Raw genomic sequence first — 15,377 nt, 5'->3', positions numbered from 1 at the left:
TATCCGTCTTCCCAGCAACGCTAACCAGCCTCTGGGCCTGATGAAGAGAAGCAGACCAACACGGCGTGATGCTGCCGCCACCACGTTTCATCCTCTTGGCTACTGCCTCAGTTTAGGTTGACGGCCATGTCCGGCTAGGTTTGCAGTTGTGGCCTACATACTTTCCATGTTTTTGACTAAATGGGTTGAACAATGCTCTGAGAAAACTTGGGATGATAATTTACAACCTCAGCTTTAAACATCTGCGTGTCTTTATCTCTTTTCCTGCCTGCTTTGTTCCTTGGTCTTCATCATGCACATGTCTACCAGGTAAAATCCCAGATAAATCTAGGCATAATCAGAGAAAATGCAAGGGGTACGAAAACTTTTGCAAGGCAGAAAATCATAAAGGACTGCCAGAGTATAAAAGAGAGCTGTCTAAAAAGAGACAAAATTATACATATAAATACACGTTTAATTTCCATTTTATTATTTTGAGTGTTTATTACCCCTGAATACTGAAAGAAGTTGTTTTATACATCCAGGTAAAAGCTGCTTGGCACTACAGGTGTCTGAAGAGAACATGCAATAGAAACGGTGTTTAATTTAAGTGGTTTAAGGCAGTATGTATTATATACTTATAAAACTTCATATTTTTTTTTTCGTTTGTTTGAAGATGAAGGTATAATTTAAGATAGGATGGTTGGGAAAGCAAATAGAAAAATAAAAACGGTACAATCTGTGCCGCACAGGGGAGCCTACACTGAAACCTCGCACAGCACCCTTTTCACGAGTACGTTAACATTTCACGCGGCCGGAAAAAAAACGAACCTCCAAGGTAGAAGAAAATCAACAAAAATGAGCCCTCATCTTTTAAAGCTTGTGCTTACTTCCCTCCCTCACTCTCATCCCACTGTACACCTGCTCGTCCACTTACACCCCGCTCTCTTTAACCTCAAACCTTCAGCTACAACAGAACATACCCGACCTCTTCCTGTCCCTTTTCATTTCTGACCCGACACTGCAGATGTCAGACCCGCGCTGCCAAGGCCCTCGTAGTCGAAGTCTGCGATCTCCTTCAGTGAAGATTAGATGAATTGTCCCGGGGAGGGGTGCTACCTACAGTTTACGTCTGTGTGCTACAGTCGGCACCACTTCGGCATGCATAGTGAATCTGCGTTGCATTGTTCTATTTCTTTACAGAATCAAGAGGCACTTTAACTCTTTTTCTCTCTGGTTAAAAGCACTTCAATCGCGTTCCAGGTCGCCTTGATGCATTTCTCTACTATAAAGGGTTTATAACAAGGAAACCACAGCTGCACCCTCCCCCCTCTGCAGTTCAGTGGCGGTGGACAAGAGTTCAGTCTGTCCCCCCTGCCTCGCTCTGTGTTTATGTCTCAGGGGGTGCAGGGGGATCGAGGGCAGCCTTTAAGGGGGGGGGGGGGGGGGGGTATCTTCGTTCCCTTACAGGTCGTCACTCTCCACCAGGCCGCCGGGTGGCAGCGGGCTGGAGTCGGGGAAAAAGGCCGCCTTCACGTCCAGGCCTCTCTCCGTCAGCGCGGCGTAGCGGCTGGCTGAGGGACGGACCTTCTTGGGCTTCGGGAGGTTCGGCTGCTGCCACTGAGCTGAGGAGAAAACGGAGAGTTAAAGGCTGCGGAGACGGGGGCACGGGGGAAACAAACCCCCCCCGCCTGCCAGACTCGGTGCGCAGCAGGGACTTACTGTGGACGTCGAGGCGTGCGGTGCTGGAGACAATGCCGGCGTCGTTCTTGGCCGACACCGTGTACCAGCCAGCGTCTTCCTTCAGAGCCGGCTGGATTATCATACATAGGTAGCCACAGTTGTCCTGGTGCATGCTGGGAAAGAGCGTCAACGTTACTGATACGGTGCCTTTTAAATTTAAAATCGCATTTTGACGCATTGCAACCATGTCATTTTATTAGGATTAAACGTGACAGACCAAAACAAAGTAGTGCAAAACTGTTAAGTGGAAGAATCGTGCATGTGTCAGTGCAGTGTTGCGTTACAGCGATGGATGCATTTGTATTCAGTTCCCTTTGATACGACCCAGACCAACCAGTTGTCACAAGTAATCTCCTAATTAGTCAAGAGGAGTCCACATGTAACGAGAACTAAGTATTAAGAAGTCCGGGTTGTAGTTTGCTCAAGTCATGTAGGGAAAAGAAAACACATAAACATCTGCTGCACATAAGCCCTTGAACACACGATCCCTGCAATGAAAGTTGGTGCAGGCGGCGTTATGCTGAGGGAATGCTTTTCTTCAGCAACTCAGGAAGTAAGTCAAAGTTAGAGAAGACGACTGGAGCTAAAACAAGGACAACCCTGGAAGGAAACCTGCTGGAGGCGGCTAGAGAGCTGGGACTGGGGTGGAGGTTTACCTTCCAGCAGGACTATGACCCAAAACATGCAGTGCAGCAAACAAAGCATGTTTGTATGTTAGAGTGGCCCTGTCAAACTCCAGACCTTAGTCTGTTTAAGAATCTGTGGCAAGACTTGGAAATGAGGTTCGCAGATGCTGTTGTTTTGCAGAGAACCGCTAGAAAATTCAGCTTCCATGTAGACAGCTGGTACAGACGTACCGCAATAGACCAGCAGCAAGGACGGCTCCAAAAAGTGCTGACTTAGGGGAGCTGGATACAAATGCACGGCACACTTTTCACATGCTAACGTTGAAAACTGTGGTATATCAGTTTTGGTGAAACATCCCCCTGTTCCAAATGTGACCTAAGGAAATGATGAAAAAGCAGGTGTTGCAGACGTACCTGATTCGGTCTGTGTTGTGCGTGAATGACTCGTTCTCCCTCTTCCAGAAGATCTGCGGGTGAGGAACGCCTGCCACGCGGCACTCCAGTCGCACAGGGTGACCCTCTGCGACGCTCGTGTTCTGCAGCTTCTCCACGAATGAAGGCGCTTTGTGCATCTCTTTAGCTGTAGGGAGAGACGCGGTTACTGAGGCACCTCCGCGGGTGGGGGGAGCGAATCACACCCGCAACCATGGGCAACCCTCTGGTTTACCGGCAACGATGAGCTCCAGGTTGAAGGAGTTCTGGCCGGCCCTGTTGCTGGCGATGCACGTGTAGATGCCCGCGTCGCGGCTCGTCACGGGCTCGATGACCAGGGAGTGCACCCCGTTCTCCCTCACCAGCATCTTGTGGGAAGAGTCGGGGCGGATGGTCTGTCCGTTGAGCTGCCAGATGAGGTCGGGCGTGGGCAGGCCGCTCACCTGCAGGTGGGAGAAAGACATCAGGCTGCAGTCCATGTCTGAATCCTCGTCCAGGATCGCAAAGCCTGCATTTCCTGCCTGTTTGTCTTGGAGAAACGAGTACATCTGCTGCATGTGAGTCCACTGGGGCCCCATGTGTATACTGGGAGTCTGAAAACAGCGGTGTTTGGTTTATCTTTGTGCGTTGTGTTTATCTGAAGGAGCCCGTTGCCTGCGTGCTGTTGTCAGGGGAATAAAGCGCACAAAGGAGTAAAACGCTCGTCTGTGGTGGGAAACCCAACACCTGGCCTGCTGCACCCTGTCCCACCTGGAGCATGGGCCGTACCCATGTGGTTTTTATTGAAATTCCAAAAGTTCAGCAGTGTTCATAGCAATGACAAAGGGAGGTAGAATAAGATGTGGTAAGTAGTTCTGGAAGCACCCTAAGAGGGCTCTTTTTCCACATTAGGGTCTGTAAATAAATCTCGGCTATAAAAACATAGGCCAAGTAGAAATGGATGACCTTTTTTTTTTTTTTTTTTTTTAAACGGGCATAAAAAGACAGTCTTTTTATAGCGATTTAATTGTGGCTTTAAGGAGTTTCTAAATGCTGCAAGGAGGTGAGGTGAAGAGAGAAAGCTGAGCGGAAATAATTGCTCTCAATCCTTCAAAGGCGGGGACCTTTGTGTTCTCTTCGTCTTCTGTGAGACATTCATAGGAGGACAAAGATCTTTCTGCCAGTTTTCTTTCTCTTCTACAGAATCGGGAATCCGAAGAAAAGGAAAATGTTTCTTTGGCAGCGCAGCGCTGACACGGAGCCTCCCTCTGAGCAATCCAGACATTGAATTAAAGGGCGGATCTGAAAGAGCTTTCTGTATTACTATGATTAACATATTCCCTTTGGTTTGGACATTTTTCTTTTCTCCCATGTCATTCTCAGTTAACTTTATTTTACTTTATGCTTTATAGAAAGCAGCACAATGGAACCCTAAACCATTTGCATAGTGGGTTAAATAAATGACCCCAGATTATGCCATATTAGGCAAAGGATCCACTTTTTCTTCATATTAAATTATAACCATCCATCTCAGAATAGAGCAGTGTGCTGGTGTGGGGAGTTCCTTCTTGCTTGGAAGCAAGAATGTCTCAGGTCTGAATTGCTGGACCTGGCGCTAAAAAAATAACGAATACACCAACGGACAGAACTCCTGTAGCAGACGGTTTATATAAGAAGCTGTTTGGTCGGAGCAGCAGGGAACTGCTCTGACCCTCCTTCCTCTCTTTTGTCATCAGCGCTCACTCAGGTTGCTGCAGCCAGAACCAGGGGTGTGTTCTCACCTTACAGTCCATCCGGCAGAGGCGGCCCTCCTGGACAATGAGGTCACCGGGCGCCTGCAGGAAGTGCGGGCGGAAGTGGCGCTCTTGGATGTTGTCGTTCTCGTCACCGCTGTCTCTGGACCTGGACCGGGGCCTGACAGACGGACAGAGACCCACAACGTGTATAGTGAACAGAACGTTTGTTTTTTTTTTCAGCCATGAGTGGCATTAACTTTTTCTGGAGAGGTTTGAAATCAGCAGAGCTGTGAACTTCCTCCGAGCACAGCTTTCCCCTCCCCCGGTTTAACCCTCTGGCCCTTTGTTAGGTAGTTGATGTCAAACTTAAGCTTCTTTGTGCAAAGAAAATTAGTCAAGGACAAGAGTTTAGTGCCTGTTTTATGTTTTTTGCATTTCTGTGCACGGTTTAAGTTCAGAGCGTGCTGCATGCAGGGTCAGACGCCAGCCCTGAGTTTGCAGGTACGACAGAGACCTGCAGAGAACTTCCAGCGTTGCTCTCCAACCTTTGCACAGCTCAGTGGGATGATTCCTTGGAAATTCACGAGGGACAACTTTTTTCGACAGCAATGTTTTGCTAGAATCAAGATTTTTACGGGAAGACAAACTTTGCATTTCTTTAAACGTCGCTGCGACCAAAGAAACGTTTACTTTTAGTCAAAGTTCCAGGTGTATTTTGCTCCGTGACAACTAATGCAGGAAAATATAGTATGTGAATAAGAACAGGTGTATTGAGGAGGACACGAAGTTGGTGGACAAGGAGAACAGGAGAGATTTAAACAGATTTCGATGAATTTGATCTGGAAAAGTTACGGTAAGTTTGGAAATCCCACAGGATGAAATAACTGATATACCATTTGGCAAAATAATCCAGGTTTTATGATTTATAAAACAATAATTATTGCTGAAAAATTTATAACGAAAGACAGCTAGTTCATGTTAGTAGTGTGTATTTAGCTCAGTGAACCGTGCACATGGTCTCAGTTTTAAACTGACTGACCTGAACCTTGATGAAGGTGAATTTGTGCATCACTGTGTTTTTCCCTCCTCTTCTTCATTTGATCAATTGTGCACATGGCACAATGTGAACTCCACAGAAAACATGTATTATTACCTAATGAATTACGAACGTACGCTGCAACTCTTTAAAGATTGCATTTTGTGGAAATTTGCTTTTTTAAAAAAGGAGCAGACAGTTTAAATTCAAAAGCAGGACTCCTCATTTTCAATCATATATTGTCCCACTTCATTCAAAACTTTCGCAATGAACGTCTTGCTTACAAATGTGGCCTCCTCCTCCTGAAACGTAAGCTTTTGTGCTCAGATTTAATGACTCCTATGCTACTATCCTCTGCTCCTGTTTGAATCCTGCACTCTGCTCTCCAACTGGATAAAATCTGTGCTTTTAACTCTGTTTTCTCTACTCAGAGGTTTCCGCTGCCATTTTTTTGGAACAATGTGGAAAGTTCGAGGTATACACAAGAGAAAAGGGATTCAAAAAGTTCCAGATGTATTTGTGTAAGAGTCGTGCTCGCTGCAGAAGCATAGTTTGAAGCCATTTGTGAAAGCTAGTAATACGTTTTATTGCGCTAGAGGTGTGTTTTGTAGAAAAGTAGCACAACATTGGAGAGGGAAAACAAAGATATTTGTTGTTAAATTGAAAGTGTATGCGTTTTTGATTTTTTTAAAGAAAAATTCCCTCATGACCAAACTATCATATCCAGCTTCCTCCTCCTGTCAGATTTTATATCAACCCTACCATTTCTGTTTGTGATCTCTGGACCCACAGGTGTTTCTCTGAACCCTTCCTGCAACAACAGTGACCTCACCATCCCACCTGCACTTCAACCAGGGCTGTGCATAAAAAAAAAGCCCAAACAATAGGAGTTTCAGACACTGATTGCTATCTCGATTTCTCTGCCCACTCAGAACAAGTCGGAGCTCTTATCTAATCAGGGCGTGTTCACGGTGATAACAGCTCACAGGTGGTTTTTATGTCTCGCGTCTCTGTGATCGTCTTTTACGATCCGGGCTCGCATGTGCGCTAACTGTGTATACAGGGTCCGGACAAACACGTGTTCCCTCTCATTAACACTCCGCTGTTCTTCTTTGAGTCAACAGCTTAACAAAGAACAGAGTGTGATTTCAGCTCATGGCAAACACTTGTGTTTCCGCTCTGAGTCGGCGCAGAGACGCCGGCGGCTGCAGGAGTCGTGCAGACGGCGAGCAGCGGGGCGTCTTTGTTGTTACTTTGAACAGAAGTGGTTTTGTTTCGTTTGCCATTTCTCAATATTAGTAACCCTGTTTTTCTTTTCAATACCAAGTGTTCATGTTTTAGTATTTTCTACTTCAATTTCTTACCCCTTGACAATTTTTGATATTACTTCTGGCAGGTTTTTTGCAGGCAATAAATCAGAAAATACTTAATTGTTTTTGTAGAACTGCACAATTGAGTATTGTCTCCCCAAAAGTGTATCTCTTCCTAATGTCTATTGACTGTGGTTCTGGTCCTTGGTCAATTGCAGTCTGCTTATAAACTATGACAGATCAGCAAAGGAAAGCCCTGATTAAAACACAGTAAAGCCAACCAACCTCCTGTTGGTACAGAGGTATTCTCTTATTTCCTCCGTTTACTAGTACAAAGGTGACTTAACTCTTCCAGGGAATCTGGCCCATGCCTAAGCTGCCAGGACATGACACAAAAAAGGGGAGAAAACCCAGGTCTGACATTCCTGACAAAAACCCAGCGCCATGTTTGTTTTCTCTCCAGGTCCCGTCAGAAGGTGAATCCTCACCTGCGCATGTGTCCAGGAGCCACTCGTGGGCTGCGGCCGCGCTGGTTCACCGCTTGCACCATCATCCTGCCAGTGCAGCTCACCCTGCCCTGCGATGGGAGGACAACAAGCACAGGGAGATGTGTATGGACCGATGAGTGGCAGTCCGACAAATAGGAGGAAATTAGATGTGTTTGATAAAGCTGGAAAACACGGTTCTACAGCCTGTCAAACGTGAACTTTTCACCCCTCCCAGGGTGTTAGTGAGTTCCTGCTTCATTCAACGCCTTCTTCCTGTTCAGGCCAGAGGGCATTATCTGCAGCCTCCCAGACACATGTCTGTGTGTGTGTGTGTGTGTGTGTGTGTGTGTGTGTGTGTGTGTGTGTGTGTGTCTGTGTGTGTCTGTGTGAGTGTGTGTCTTACGTCTGGATTTGCTGCCAGGATGGTGTAATTTCCATCATCATCCAGTGAGGCTGCCGCCGTGTGCAGGGAGCAGGTACCGTCCGGGTCCCGGCTGATCCTGTAATGTTCGCTCCTCTTGGAGATCTGCTTGCCATCTTTAAACCAGTACACCTGTGGTAGAAATTATACAAAAAGTATTTAAATTACCAGGAATTGACTCCAATGTTGGTTACTTTAAAACCCAAATGGTACAGGAAATACTCTAATCTTTTTTTCCAATTCCAGTCTTCTCTTTCCACTAGGAAGCCTGTCTTGGCCATGTCATATTTCTCATCAACTTAATAATAATATTAATAATCCAGGACTTGCATAAACAGAAGGTGCTTCTCAGCAAGTTGGAATATTATCAAAAACTTTATTTACTTCTTTCAGTAATTTCAGTAACTAAATTCTAAAAGTGAAACTTGTCCTTTGCACGCTCTTTGTACGCAATATCTTTTCATGATGACTTACAGCTGATAAAAATTCAAAGCTCAGCATTCAGAAGATTAGAATGTTACATCAGACAAAAAAAGGACTTAATATAGAAATGTTATTGGCTACAAACAATCATGGGGAAGACTGCTGAATTAAACGCTATCATTGACGCCTACGAATAGGAGGGTAGGCCACAAAAATATCAGTTTCTAAAGAAGCTGGCTGCTTACAGCTGAATCCAAGAATATTAATGGAAAGTTCTGTGGAAGCAAAAAGGTGTGGTAGAAAAAGATGGACAAACGACGGGTTTGGTGGTGAAGCAAAGCCAGTTCAAATCAGAGTCCGGAGGAAGAAGTGGAGAGGCCCAAAATCTAAGCTGTTTCAGTGCGGGGTTTCAACAAGCAGTGTACGTTGTGTCCTGCTGGTGTTGGTCCACTTGCTTTCATCAAGTCCAAAGTCAGTTGAGTCATTTACCAGGGAATTTAAGAGGAATTTAAATTTTCCTTTTGCTGATAAGCTTAAGAGAGATAGCATTTTCATTTTCAAACAGGACTTGGTACGGGCCCACACTGCTAACAGTACCAACGCCTGCTTTAAAAACCACGGTATCCCTGGGGTTGACATGCTAGCTATATGGTCCGACATGAAACCCCAAGAAAATCTATGAAGCGTTATCAAGAGGTAGACAAGATACACCAGACAAAAGAATTTCATCACAACAATTTTCATCAGAAATAAACCATAATCATCAAAACTAAAAGAAACAAGTGCTTGACATAATTCACTCTATGAAACATGGAGGTTTCACTTTTGGGACTGAATCGGATTCAATGAACATTTCAGGGATATTCTCATTTATGGCGATGCAGTGACGGACACCTTTGGTTTGGGGTCCCCGTGGACCTTGCAGGAGAACGTGACTGGCATCCCCTCGAACACCTTGTAGTGTTTAAGCTTCTGGTCGAAGGACGGCGCCACCCCCTGGCCGGCGTAGTCTTCGTCGTGCTGAACGTCTTCGTCCGACTCCTCCACCGGGGAACGCTCCAGGCGAAATTCGATCTCGCTGATGAGGCGCTGCTCAAAGCTGGACACTTTGTACTCCTGAACGCAAGAGACAGAAAGAGTGAGAAGAAGTCCGAGGACAACTAAACCAGAGAGAAAGAGAGAGAGACCCGAAAAAGCGCATTTAAAAGCATGTGGGGACCTAAAACCAATGTTTCCCTACGTTCTCATTAACCTGCCTTGCTTAGCTCTTTCCACCCAGATGAGCAACTCCTCCTTTACAAACGTCTCCATCAATCCCTCGTCACTCTGCAGAGCAGTGAGCAACATCTGCAGAGCAGCTCGGTGTGATGACACATGCTGCAGATAATGACAGGCCTCCGGCACAGCTGCAGAGCCAGCATTAATCCTCCTGAGCCAACTCAGAGAAGTGGCCCTTTCAGATATGTGATCACAATGAGTCAACTTCCTTTTATGAAAGTTGTGTAACATAATGGTCTGCTCCCTGTTTAAGGTAGAGTAAACAATGCTTGAATACTCAGAAACTATCGCATTTTTCGGACTATAAGGCGCACTTAAAATCCTTAAATTTCCTCAAAAATTGATGATGTGCCTTATAATCCAGTGCGCCTTATAAATTATTACTTTTGTGCTTACTGACTGATTTTATATGGTACAATGTGCTCAAAAATCTGTTAAAATGTGTAAGTACGACTTTGGTAAGCCACGAAGCCGCTCCGCTCAATGGATATTCGGAGCATTACGGTACACTCTGTCACTACTTGATTGGACCCCTGAGCTGTCTACAAGACTGCCTGACAGTAATGTCTAAACTAGAAGTGCATTCCTTTAAGGCAGCCCACACCCGGCGTACAAGCTAGCAACAGTAAACCTAGTAAGTTAATCCAGTATAAAAGTTCAGTTTATTTTGATCTTATGTTAGAACAGGGCAGTGATATTACACACTTTGAAGAATTTGTAATGCGCCTTATGATCGGGTGTGTTTTATATGTGGACAAAGACACACATAGACACCTAAATTCACAGTGCGCCTTATAGTCTGAAAAATACGGCAGTATAAGTGAAACAACATCCTTTACTGTGTAGAGTGTAGAGATTTAGCAGCAGAACTCACTGTACACAAGTGTTTCTAACTCTTGGACCTTTTCACATTTTGTCACAACTGCAAACTTCCATTTATTTTATCAGGATTTTACGTGATAGACCTACATCAAACCATTTCTGAACTGGATAAATACATGTATTTTGAAAAAGCTAATCAGAAATGCAAAACTTCAATGCTTTGCAGAAGCACCTTTTAGATCACTCACTGCTGCATGTTTTTGGGGAGTCTGCCATTTTTGCAAGTCAAGGAACAGTTTTGACAGTTCTATTTCAAAATGCGTTTGAGCTCTGGCATGTTGGGCGGAGAGCCTCTGAACGCAAATTTTCAAGTCTTGCCATAGATTGTCATTTGAATTTAGGTCTGGACTTTGACTAGACCATTCTAATGCATGAATGTGCTTTGATCTAACCTCTAACCCATTTCATTGCTGTATGCTTAAAGTAATTGTCTTCCCAGAAAGTGAATCTCCAAGAGGCTCTTCTAGAGTTTTCATTTTTTTAACCTCCACAAAAAAGCATATCCGAAGCATGATGCTGCCACCACCATGTTTCACTGCTGCATCTCCTTGCCTGTGGTAAAACTTTAATCATTTTTCTTTAACAATGGCTTTCTTCTTATCACTAATGTAAGACTTTAGGTGTAAATGACCAATGGGTGTCTACAGATTTCCCAACATATGCTGTGGATCTCTGCCACGGGGCTCTCTTGGCTGCCTTTGGCATTAATACCCGTCTTGCTCGAACTCCCAGTTAAAGTGGGCGGCCATGTTTTCCTTTCACTTTCAGACAATTCAACAGTGCTCACTGAGGACGTTGAAGCTTGGGATATTGTTTCCTGAAGGCTGTCCTGTGTTTTATTTTTAGGTATCAGAGAGGGTTCAAAACAACTTTGTGTCGAGCTATCCCAGTAAAATACCCAGAAGTTTTTTGCTGTAAGGTGACAAAATGTAAACAAGTTTAGGGTATGAATATTTCTGCATAGATCAGTGATCACTGATCAGTCTTTTTGCTCTCACGTTATTTCCTGCTTGCAGAAACCTGCAATAGCACTCACGTTTGGTTTGCTAAGCTTATTCCCAGTACTGCATAAACCAGTGGGAGCTCAATGTGCAGATCTAAACGGTGTGGATTAAAAAAAAAAGGGTGGTTGGTGTCAAAAAGGAGAAGGTTGAAATAACCTTTTGAGGATATGTTTCTTTATAAGCTGACATGTCTTCCTGTTGGGAGAGAAAAAACATGTTTTGGTTCATTGTGTTCAGTTCATCATCAGACAGTGAGGGAAACAGGCGGTTGTGGGTGGGATCTAGCAGAACTCATCGGTGCTGATTCATTTGTGCTCAGATCTCTAAGCAGTCCAGTGGCTCTCCATGCAAAGAGGCACAGAGAAATGGAAAAGTGCATCGGCTTCGTGGTGATGTTTACAAGTGCTCTGCATCCAGTCAACCTTCTGTTTACTGCTGAATGTCAGTGGGAACTCCACATATGACTGTGTTTAGTGGTTGCACCTTTATATTGTTGCAAATATAGCCCTTTCTTGGTTGACACGGTCACCAAAGAACAGATCATCTTTGAAATATGCAACCAACTTCGGGAAGAGTCTCTATTTTTGTCCACTTCCACAGAACTGCCTGCTGGCTCAGAGTAAGACAACCAGCCACATTGGCTTTAGCTGGATGTTGCTCTGGAGCCTGTTTGCAGCAACAGCGGTTTGAATAAACAGAGCTTTTTATGGAAGGCCCTGGAGGACCTCCACAGTGATTACACCGTGCTTTCATAACATGCTCTTCAGTAGTGTTTACAGTGGCTCAGGGTGGGGCCGGTGATCAGCAGATAGAAATGACATCAGTGGGTATCAGAAAAGGGTTAAGTTCATAAAGAGTACATGCAACAGAGTGAGAAAAAAAAAGACACTCTGGTGGGGATGTATTGGTGAAACGTTTCCATGCCTGTGTGACGTTCCCCCACTGGGGCCAGATGCACCAACAACGTGTAACAGGAAGACACAGGGCCCGCCTGACGTTTTGAATATTTCCTTTTTAATTTGGAGCGATGCATATATATATATATATATATATATATATATATATATATATATATATATATATATATATATATATATATATATATATATAAACTGCAGCCATCTGTTCCCAATGGAAACAAGTATTTAGAGGTTGATGTTGATTTTCAGATGTATTAGTGACTGACAGATTTTCAATAACAAACATTCGCGGCTTGTTTGGTTCTCATGTTGAATCAAGATGAAAGATGGCTTTTTTTCTCTGTTGATGTTTTGTTGTCGTCCCTGCAGCGCCTTGAAAAACTGCATTCCTGACCCCTTGAACTTTCCCTGTTTTTTCACTTCCCAAAGACAAACTTCAGTGTATTATGTTGGATGACTGACTAACACAAAGTATAGCGCATAGTTATGAAGTGGAAGATAAATTAGGTTTTAACAACTGAAAGGTTTAGAGTCTAAACCATTCAAATGTAGCTCTGGCTGCATGTTTGAGGTTGTTGTCCTGCTGGAAGGTGAATCTTTGCCTCAGTCTGAAGTATTTTGCAGCCTCCAGCGGGATTGTCTTCTTACTTAACTCCATCCATTTTCTCTTCAAATCTGACCAGCTGCCCCGTCCCTGCTGAAGAAAAGCATCCCCACAGCATGATGCTGCCGCCACCGTGTTTTAACATCGATGGCGTGTTCAGGGCTGCACCTATATACACTTTCAAGTGCTTCAAGAGATGTTAAAGTAAAAGGTGGCTGGATACGCTTCACACTTTTGACGTTTGCACTTGTAATAAAAAAAAAAGTATTTCACCAAGTTCCACTTTACACTAATTCACTGCTGTTGGTCGATCACATAAAATCTCCATGAAATACATTGAAGGTTGTGATGAATTGTAAAACAGTTGAAGGGACTAAAACTGATACAGTTATCCATGTGTGATGAAGGTGAATAGGAATATTTTTTGCATCTGGCCCCAGGAGTGTTGGTCCCCACACGACGGGTCCCCGTACCTGTGTGACCGGCTCCTCCTCTGTGTCCTGTGTGTTCAGGACTGTGGCGGCGTTGTCGGCCCCCAGGAGCCGGCGGGCCATCTTCTCCTCATAGGTTAACCTCTGGAAGCAGGGATTAATGAGGTCAGCGTGGGTTAGTAGTGTCAGCTGCACTGAGCACACGTTTACACACCGTCAGGTCGCTGCTGCGTTTCAGCCTGGTGTTAAAATGTTTCGTATTTATTGCAGATAAAGGTGAATCCAACTGAAGCTTGATCAGTACGCTCTCATGGAACGGCCTTCTTTTATTTTGCATTTTTTCTTATCAAATGTTAATACGTGTTAACGACTTTTTTTGATCACACACACTGTGTTCACTGATGGGAACACACACACACACACACACACACACACACAGATGAAAACACACCTGTTGGCCGTTGCTTATGCGCTCCTCTTTAAAGCGCAGCTTTCTCTCCAAGTCCTGGATGACAGCATCCTTTGAGCCCTGGATGTCAGAGTCGGAGACGATGCGAGGCGTCTTGGTGACCGAGGACTTCCTTGGGAACACTTTGCTGAAAGGAGGATAAAACAAATTTTACTCGTCATCATCAGAGTTGCGCTTCTTTGCACGCACGCTGACTCACAGACGCAAATATTCTCTAATCTCTTTTTCCCGCTGCCGCGTGGTTTCCAGTTTCTTTTCCTCCAACCCATATCTGGACACGTCCAGCTTTTGCATTCCACCCTGTATCTTCTTATCTCTCTGCGACTGCAGCAGGAATGCCTTGGCGAGCGGGGGAGAGCAGTGGGTGAGTGATGAAAAATAACTGGCTGAAAGATGAAGGTGGAATGTCCGTGATTAAGGAAAAGAAATTACTTTCCCCTTTCATCAGGAGAGAGGTACCATCACAACAGATGTTTATCAGCTAAGTCGATGCGCCAAGGCCATAATGAAAATGTCAAATCAGCCGGGTGTGGGATTTTGACAGAAAAACGCTGATCACTTAAGGTTGAGCATATGTGCATATACCCTTATGCAGAGATGGGGGACCTGCCAAGGACAGTGATGGGAACTGAGAAGGTCATTGGAGAGTCCCTATCCTTTGCCCTGAACTTTATGTCAGAGCTGAAACAGAAACAGGCCTCTGAACACTGTGAGAGACTTTAAAGCTTTTGAAAGTTCTGCCATAATGCAAACGGCACCAGAACCACCAGAATGCTGCACAGTTTATTGCCTTCGCTGGGAAATTAATTTGAACAAATGAATAAGAGGCTATAGAGAAAAAACACATGTCTGGCTTTAATTTTATGTTATGATTTTATGTTCCCACAAAAAAAACAGATCCTGGAAACAAATATTGCTGGAATAAGCATCTCATCAGCTGTATTTATTTCCTTAGTTCCTGTTCATTACATTTTTGTGTTGTGGTGAAAAAAAAAAAACAGGTGGGAGAACACCTTTAAATAGAACATGCGTGACAACATGAAGTAGACTAAAAGATGAAGAAACTATGCCGTAAACTAAAGACAGATGAGGAAAAAAATCATCGCTTTCTCTCAGTCTAAAAAGGACCCAATGAGAACCATTATCCACGGAACAATGGTCAACCTTCCCAGTACTTGCCGGCCCTCCACAAACAAACACAGCATTTAAGGAAAAACACATCTTCCTGAAAGTCAGACGCTGTGTTAGCATTGTGATGGTCTGGTGCTGCTTTGCTGCTCCAGGACCTGGATGACTTGCTGTAATAATGGAACCATCAACTCTGCTCTCTGGCAGAAAATCCCGAGAGAGAATATCTGTCCATCTGTTCGGGACTTCAAGCTCAGGCGCGGTTGGGTTATGCAGCCGGACAAGGAATCCAAAGCACACCAACAAGTCAACATCTGAATGGCTAAAAAACAGAAGCCAGGTTTCGGGGTGGCCTGGGTAAAACATTGACTTAAAGGCAACTGAGATGCTGTGGCATCACCTTACGCTGGCTGGACACAGTCAGAGAGCCTCCAAGGTGGCTGAACGAAAATAATTCTGCAAAGAGGAGTGGGCCAACGCTCCTCCAC

At 44.5% G+C, this 15,377-nt stretch overlaps 1 protein-coding gene across 6 annotated transcripts in view; it reads right to left on the bottom strand.

Annotated features, from left to right (window-relative positions):
* Positions 1-446: 446 nt before the first annotated feature.
* Positions 447-15,377, bottom strand: part of palld (palladin, cytoskeletal associated protein) — an 83,913-nt gene continuing 68,982 nt past the window's right edge. For 4 of the 6 annotated variants that reach the window (XM_036141497.1, XM_036141494.1, XM_036141495.1 and 1 more), the window contains 11 exons: positions 13,744-13,888; positions 13,335-13,436; positions 11,494-11,532; positions 9,068-9,289; positions 7,733-7,882; positions 7,330-7,418; positions 4,541-4,673; positions 3,016-3,223; positions 2,763-2,928; positions 1,702-1,835; positions 447-1,604 (listed from right to left, as the gene is read on the bottom strand). In XM_036141497.1, the coding sequence (XP_035997390.1) occupies positions 1,444-1,604; positions 1,702-1,835; positions 2,763-2,928; positions 3,016-3,223; positions 4,541-4,673; positions 7,330-7,418; positions 7,733-7,882; positions 9,068-9,289; positions 11,494-11,532; positions 13,335-13,436; positions 13,744-13,888 (1,549 nt within the window). In that variant the 3' untranslated portion in view covers positions 447-1,443. The remainder of the gene's footprint in view (positions 1,605-1,701; positions 1,836-2,762; positions 2,929-3,015; positions 3,224-4,540; positions 4,674-7,329; positions 7,419-7,732; positions 7,883-9,067; positions 9,290-11,493; positions 11,533-13,334; positions 13,437-13,743; positions 13,889-15,377) is intronic. The other 2 variants (XM_036141496.1, XM_036141498.1) reach the window with 2 other exon arrangements.

This window comes from Fundulus heteroclitus, chromosome 9, assembly GCF_011125445.2.
Source record: "Fundulus heteroclitus isolate FHET01 chromosome 9, MU-UCD_Fhet_4.1, whole genome shotgun sequence".
NCBI lineage: Eukaryota > Metazoa > Chordata > Actinopteri > Cyprinodontiformes > Fundulidae > Fundulus > Fundulus heteroclitus.
The sequence above is the reverse complement of the archived record's forward strand: the minus strand, read 5'-3'. Positions and strand labels throughout refer to the sequence as shown.